The sequence below is a fragment of the Solanum tuberosum genome, unplaced genomic scaffold (genome assembly GCF_000226075.1).
Source record: "Solanum tuberosum cultivar DM 1-3 516 R44 unplaced genomic scaffold, SolTub_3.0 scf00073, whole genome shotgun sequence".
NCBI lineage: Eukaryota > Viridiplantae > Streptophyta > Magnoliopsida > Solanales > Solanaceae > Solanum > Solanum tuberosum.
The window spans coordinates 1,315,676-1,323,403 of NW_006239002.1; the positions used below are offsets into that span (position 1 = coordinate 1,315,676).

The 7,728-nt window shown below is 34.9% G+C and overlaps 2 protein-coding genes across 6 annotated transcripts; one reads left to right on the top strand and one right to left on the bottom strand.

Moving 5' to 3' along the window:
• The first annotated feature begins 510 nt into the window (after window positions 1-510).
• LOC102599041 (probable LRR receptor-like serine/threonine-protein kinase At1g67720) lies at window positions 511-3,361 on the top strand. Its single transcript, XM_006346373.2, has 9 exons — window positions 511-640; window positions 745-1,279; window positions 1,471-1,934; window positions 2,093-2,228; window positions 2,332-2,403; window positions 2,490-2,558; window positions 2,803-2,874; window positions 2,983-3,054; window positions 3,151-3,361. Exons 1-9 carry the CDS (start codon window positions 559-561, stop codon window positions 3,161-3,163), a joined length of 1,515 nt encoding a protein of 504 aa, XP_006346435.1. The 5' UTR covers window positions 511-558; the 3' UTR covers window positions 3,164-3,361.
• Window positions 3,362-3,546: 185 nt separating this feature from the next.
• Window positions 3,547-7,211, bottom strand: LOC102599363 (serine/threonine-protein kinase SRK2E-like). 5 transcript variants are annotated; one of them, XM_015308200.1, is made up of 10 exons: window positions 6,964-7,211; window positions 6,529-6,768; window positions 6,368-6,442; window positions 6,180-6,281; window positions 6,046-6,099; window positions 5,858-5,950; window positions 5,474-5,566; window positions 4,564-4,668; window positions 4,387-4,485; window positions 3,547-4,117 (listed from the first exon to the last, which is right to left on the bottom strand). In XM_015308200.1, the coding sequence occupies exons 2-10, from the start codon at window positions 6,703-6,705 to the stop codon at window positions 3,827-3,829; spliced, it is 1,089 nt and encodes a 362-aa protein (XP_015163686.1). In that variant the 5' UTR covers window positions 6,706-6,768; window positions 6,964-7,211; the 3' UTR covers window positions 3,547-3,826.
• Window positions 7,212-7,728: the final 517 nt, after the last annotated feature.

Sequence of the window (7,728 nt, forward strand, 5' to 3'; positions counted from 1 at the left end):
CATACTAAATTATTCACGCATAAAATGTTTAGTCTTAGGCGTGAGATGGGGTATTGAGTCTCACATCAATTAACTTTATATATAACTCGAACAATCCTCCATTTAATCTAGCTTTTGAGTTGATTAGGCCCACGATCAATTTCTTTACCTATCAAATTAATAAGATACTCAATATCAATTTTGTATAATTGGTGTTCCGTTAAATATTTTCAATTTGTGAAACTTGAAATTTCATGAGAATACCTTATTTTTCAACTAATAATAATGACTAAAATGTGGAAATTTATGGATTTTATAAAGAAAATAACCATCTCACTTACTATTACTTAATTAAAATTAGCTTTTATATTTTAGATTACACACAATTCTTTACTTCATTAAACATACAAAAACAAAATGCAACGTAAGGGAATCCAATCAATCTCCGATGAATGGAATAATCTCCATCTCTTAATGCCCAAAAGCCTTTAATTCCTTTTTTCTTTCTTTCTCCCCTTTACCAGGAGCAACCAGGCCTCTGCCTTATTCTGCCAAATTATTATTTTCCCCAAAAAAAAAATGTCCACTTCCATTTTCCTCCTTTGGCTTGTTAGCATCCCTCTAGCAATTCATGCCGCCATTAATGTTAATCAACCTCAAGGTAAATTAATTAACATTGCTCGCGTGCGTTCTGTGAATTCAACTGAACCTATTAAAATGTATACATATAATAAGATGGCGCTCATTATATAAATGTTGTTTCAGGTTTCCTCTTAAATTGTGGTGGAAATGAAAAAATCAAACAAGATTCACTTACATATGGACCGGATGATAGGTTCATAAAAACAGGGAATAAAACAGAGATAAAACAAGAAGGTTTAGTGCCATTATTGTCCTCTGTTCGTTATTTCCCGGATGATGCTGAAGAGAAATTTTGTTATAATTTCCCAGTGAACAAAGGGAGGAAATTGATTATCAAAACTATATATTATTACGGAGGTTTTGATGGAGGCACAGAACCACCAATATTTGATCAAATCATTGATGGTACAAAGTGGAATATTAATACATCGGCGGATTATGCAGATGGCCTTAGCTCTTATTATGAGGTTGTTATGGTTGCTCATAATAAGGTTTTGAGTATTTGTCTTGCTAAAAATGAGCACACAACTTCCAACCCTTTTATCTCAGCAATTGAAGTGTTGTATCTTGATGATTCCCTTTATAATACTACTGATTTTGGGAAATATGCATTGGTTACTCTTGCTCGTCATAGCTTTGGATCTCATGATAAACTAACGTATGTATGCCTTTTTTTTTTTTACCTCTTCTATCTATTTCTTTGGTATGAGTAAAATATGCGTACATTCCATCCTTCCAGACCCCACCTGGAGGATCACATTGGCTTTGTGATATATAGTTTTATTCTTCTTTAAATGTATTTTTGTTACGTGCATATTAACTGACATTTGATTGATGATGTTGAACTAGCTTTCCAGATGACAAATACAATCGACATTGGGATCCATTAGTAGACGACAATCCAGTTGTAACAAGCCAAGCCTCGGTAACTCCAACAACATTTTGGAATATGCCACCAGAGAAGGTGTTTGAAAATTCAGTGACAGCCAGTAGAGGGAAGTCTCTTGTGGTAAATTGGCCAAATTTTCCACTTCCTAAGACTTATTACTACCTTGCTTTGTACTTCCAAGATAACAGAACCCCAAGTCCGTATAGCTGGAGAGTTTTTGATGTCTTAGTGAATGGAGTGAAATTCTTTAGCAACCTTAATGCCACAACCAGTGGTGTAACCGTTTATAGCACAGCTTGGCCTCTTGAAGGGGAGACGAAGATCACATTGGTTCCCGCTAATACTAGTCCTGTTGGTCCGGTAATTGCTGCTGGTGAACTCTTCCAACTTTTGCCTCTTGCTGGAAGAACTCTCACTAGAGATGGTAATGGTTCTTTTTCTGCAATGTTTTCTAGGCAGTCTTAACTAGTCAGTGACGGATCCAAAATTCTAAGTTGATAGTCAGTAAGATAGTATGTCTAACTTATCTGTCAATTTAGGCGTTAGCTTCTCTAGTAACACATTTTTGTTGCACTTAAACAGTATCAGTGATGAACGATTTAACAAAAAGCTTTAACAAAAAACCTCAAGATTGGCATGGTGATCCATGCCTTCCGAAGGACAAGTCATGGAGTGGAGTAATATGTTCTTCTGGCATGAACACACGAATCATCTCCCTGTAAGTTTAATATTTCTGATTTGATCCACGGTTAATATTAGATCAACGATATACCATTTTTTTGATGCAACATTTGTGATCTTGGTTATGTTTTTCAATAAAGGAATTTGACGAATGCTGGAATTTCTGGATCATTGCCACCAAGCATATCTAAATTAACTGCACTCAGTCATCTGTAAGCTATCCTTTTATCATATTACATTGCTTGGTTTTGTTATCTATCGATGGAATATATATACTAATTGTGAATGACTCTTAAAGGTGGCTTGGAAGCAATGAACTGACAGGTCAAATACCTGATTTAAGCTCATTGCAGAATTTAGAAACTCTGTAAGTTCCCATTTGTTGTTTTTCTTCCTACTCTCTTTTTCTAATGACCAAGAAATCTCAGAGAGTCAACTAGCTCATTGTTCGGTAGATAATGAGCCTGCCTCTCTACCCTTCTCCACTTAATAATCAATTTTTTTCTCGAAAAGGAAAAAAACACGAGATTTTTCTTCCTCCTACTTTACTCTAATTCTTATCCTAATTTGTATTTCTAACAAATATATTCATCTCCCCTGAAATGGAAAAGGCACTTGGAGAACAACCAGTTGGAAGGATCAATCCCTGAATCGTTAGGAAAACTACCTAAACTTCGAGAAGTGTATGCTGCTTTGTTTTTTTTATCTACTTAACTCAGTTTTTGATTTTGTATATTTGATGATTAATGTTCATTTCTGTAAGTCCATAACTGAAATTTCTGGTTTTATAGGTTTCTCCAAAACAACCGTCTCAAAGGGAGTGTTCCAGGAAGCCTAAGAAACAAGAATGGCATAAACCTTAAGTAAGCAATCTGTAAGCTTGAATTGAAACATGTCACTATTTCCGATTTGATACAACTTCTGATCCTATTGATATTATACAAATATATGTTGTTTAGGGTGTCAAGTTAGGGACTGGAGTAACAAGAGAATTAAATGAAGAACTACCAGAACTTGCTACATACTTCTGAAAGTGGACAGAGTTATTCGGGACCTTATATGAGAAACACAAGTTATAAGATGGAATGAAGGGATTCGGAAGAAGAGCTTTTTTAGTCTTGGTGTACTTTGGTCTTTGTGTATAGCATATCAACATTATGACATCTAATACTTAAAAAACAAAATAATTAGCAAAGTAAAGGTGTATTTGTACATCAGTCATGACTAGTAATCATTTAATAGAAGATAGATGTAACCACGTTTTTTTTTATTATTCAAATGAAAGATATGTATAAGCAATTCACAAAACAGTGTCACATGCATGCAAGATTTGATTAAAACTATTTTACATTTAGTAACAGAAGAAAATTTAGAGCTACAGAGTAAGCATTACTGTGAAATTATATCGTTACACAGTAGTTTTTGCAATAACACACATTAATTAGAAAGTGAAATCAAGCGATACATAACAGCAACAGTCACTAAAGAAAACAAAGAGAGGAGAACCAGAATTGCTGCAAACTTGCATTTCATATACAAACAGTGGATACCAAAAGATCGACCAGTTGATTAAGAACTGTGGAACTCAAACTAGTTATATTTGATCTGTTGTCAATTTAGACATCCACATATCTTTTACATTGCATAGACAATCTCTCCACTGCTATCGATATCGAGGTCAGGATCACTCTCCAAATCTTCTTCCATGTCATCGTCAATGTCCAAGCTTCCAGTGAGGTAATGATTAAGGCTGTTGGTCCCAGCAGCAGGAATGGTGGCCTCAGTTATTATCTGCATGATTTCGTCAATGCTCTGCATACGTTGATCTGGCTCCTCAAACTGGTTGTTTGTAGTATTATCCATGAGATCTGCAGGTAGGTTCTTCAAGAACCACTCATGGTTCTTGATCTCGGGGATTGATATCCTCTGTCGCAATGCAAAAATAAAGCATGATGAAAGAAAGAAACCTCACATAAGAGAAATTTTCTAACAAAAGTCATTGAACTCCAGAACACTTGAGTATAAGATTTTTCTAACCAAGTCAGGATTGAAGTTCAAATAGTTATGAGCAATGCAACACAGTGTTACAACACCACAACCGACAATTACTAGAAAGACCTTAAACATATTGAGACAGAAGATGACCAAAGAAAATATGAAGAAAGAACACTGAAATTATTTGTGGAAAAGATTACCTTTGCAGGATCTGCAACAAAAATCCTTGATATTAGATGACGACATTCAGGAGAGATATGTACATAATCAGGAATTGAATACTGTACGTTCAAGATTCGCTGCATAACAGGAAATGATTTGAGTCAAATAAGACAGATTATGAGGATTTTGCACTAACAATATGCATAAGAAGTTACCTGTATTGTCTTCCGAAAATTTTTAGGTTCCTCTGGGTCTTCAAAAGGGTATGCACCCACCAGCATGACATACAAAGTCACTCCACAAGACCAGACATCTGCAATCTGCATTAGTTTGAGAAAATGAAGAAAAACAATTAACAAGATCATCAAAAAAGTTAAGTGAATAAAATAGATTACAAAAAGGAAATGTTAAATCATCAAAACCATAACAAGATGGAAAATTTTCTACTGCTCTAAATGTTTACTAAAGCATTGTCAAATTGTTACAAACATCAATACAAGCAAAATGGCTAAGGAACTGTTCAAAGTGGCAAAAAGTTTGACCACATTTTTGAAGATTGAAATTACTTCAGTAAACTATTTCAAGTCCCTCAATTGTGAGTATTGAAATGTTGATTTTGCACATTAGGGTCTTATGGTTCACTATATCATTTACTTTATCCAAAAAAGTAACATTAAGTTAGCCTCCTCGTAATGACAAAATTGTCTATCTCTCTGATACTTTCCTGTTTAGAAATAAAGAGAGGAACATAAAAAAAACATACAGCATTTCTGGTGGAAAAAACATCAAGAAAAGATGTTCGTTTCTAAGCATCTATATAATTTTCTTTTCTTTTTCCTTAAATCGGAAAAGATTAATTTTAAAGATAGCTGCACTTTCCGTTAGCCTGAACGTAGTCCTGCATAAGTTGAAAAGTCCTCACACACCAAGTAAGGAACAACACTCCTAAAACTGTGTTCCCTGACCAATTTCCCACCATTGTCACACACTGATGATCGACATCTCAAAATGTTCAATTAGTTCTTTCTCAACACAACAGCATTGTATTAAAAATATTGTCATTATTCAAATACTAACTCAACCAGCCATCTGCTCTATGTAAGAATAAAAAAAAAGAAGATATACCTTCCCGTCATATTCTTTCTTCAATAACACTTCTGGAGCAATATATGCAGGTGTACCAACAGTTGACTTTGGTTGTGAATGCAACACTGAGGACTGCATACAACAATAGTCAAAATGACGGTAAGGACATATGAATAAAGGAGAAGGGAGGATAGAAGAAAGAAGCAAACACTTGACGGAATTGAGATATAACAGCATATATACAACAACAACGCCTCAATCCCAAACTAGTTGGATCTGCATATGAATCCTCACTATCCATTTCACTCTACTTGGACCGGTTTAATCCAATACTCAATAATTTGTTTTCTTTCTTTGGGGGAGGTTAGGAATCAACTTGTGGCAAAACCGTCCCAGAAAATAGCAGAGTGAAGAAAACAATACCTTAGAATATCCAAAATCACAAATCTTTAGCCTTGGTGCAGGACTACCATCCAGTAATGTATTCTCTAATTTCAAGTCTCTATGGCACACTTGCTTCATAAAAAGAATCAATTGCAAGCAAATCATTAAAAATTTCACAAACTCAAAAGATTTTCAATTATGAAAGCAGAGAAGAACAGTGGACTTACCATAGCATGACAATAGCTGACCCCTGATATGAGTTGTTGGAAGAAAAACCGTGCCTAAAATTACAGTTAATAGCCTATAAATATATCCAGGAATAAGTGCCATGACAACCAAATTCATTTTTTAAAATACTTACCTCATCTTCGCTAAAACGACCAGCATTACATATGCGCTCAAACAGCTCCCCTCCAGATGCAAATTCCATCACAATAGCCAAATGAGTTGGTGTCAATATGACCTGAAAACCAAATTTCCCATAATTAACTATAAATATGAATACCTAAGTCATCATCATCGAACAACTATCTTGAGTAGATATAATACCTCTTTGAATCTGACTATGTTAGGGTGCCTCAATGATCTATGGTTGATGATTTCTCTCTTAACGTTTTCATCAATCTGCAATTCATCAACAAATAACTAGTAATTTGCAGAACAAATTGAATCTTCACAAATCCAATAAAAAAGGTGAAATCTCAACTAACCTTCTCACCTCTCTCGATGTACTTAACAGCAACAAGTTCATTAGTCTGCCTATCTCTCATAAGCCTTGCAACACCAAAATTCCCAGCACCAATATCCCGTACAAGTTCATATCTATCACTATCGTGCATGATTGGTACGTCCATACCTGGTCCTACTGTCACTGCCGTCCGATCCATAATTTAACACAACCTCTCTTTTTAACTTGAACAAGCTACCTCACACATTATTACAACCCACCTAAAAGGCCCAAAAAAAAAAAAAAACCAGCATCAAACAAAGGACTCTCAAATCAAGGAAAAAATATTGAATCAGAAGTGTTACGTGGAGTAATATGAATCACAGGATTGAGTATAGTTGGTAGTTGAAGACAGGGACGGCAACAACAAGTGATGATAAGCTCAATCCCGTGAAATCTGTACTTACCTTCTCTCTCTTCTCTACAGCAAATTAAAGTAGATGATGAGATTGCAGTTCTGTTAGGGTTTTGATTGAGCAGACGTGTTCTTCATCAACATATATATAAATATCTTTTTTGTTGTGTGCTCAGAGGAGCTCGTGAAGTAAGCTGCTTTTCTTCTTTCTTTCTTTCTTTATTAGTATTAGTTTTTTCAGCTACTTCTTCTTTGGGTTTCCAAAGTACACTCGCAGACATCATTTTTTATTACTTTACTCATTTTGTTGGTAAAAGATACTCTATTTTAGGTATGATAATATAATATTTGAAATTCATTCATCCGGTTAATTCAAATTTATACGTATATCATTAGAGTTTGAACACGAAATCATAGACTACAGTATTGTCTCTTTTATATTTCTCCTATATTGTTGAATAATTACAGATTTTTCTTTTTTGTTTATTTGAGAATAAATTAGTTTAATGACAAAAGTACCTTTGTTTATTGGGTTCAGTGGCGTGAGAATGACGAAAGAGTCCCTGTGGCCTGTGGGTGGGGGGAGGGGGTGGATAAGGTTATTACACAGAGCACGAGAAAGCGTCCAAGTGTTGGTGTAGGATTTGGTGTCAATTGCACAAATTTTACAACATTTTTAAATTTTTTTGAGAAAAGGTAGGCATGATCTCTGGAGTTGATTGGTTGATAGTTGAGGCAGTATGGGGCAGGGATTGGTCACCACTCACCACCATGCACAATTACTTATATTTCACGAAAAATTTTACTATCGATGAGACACAACTAGTA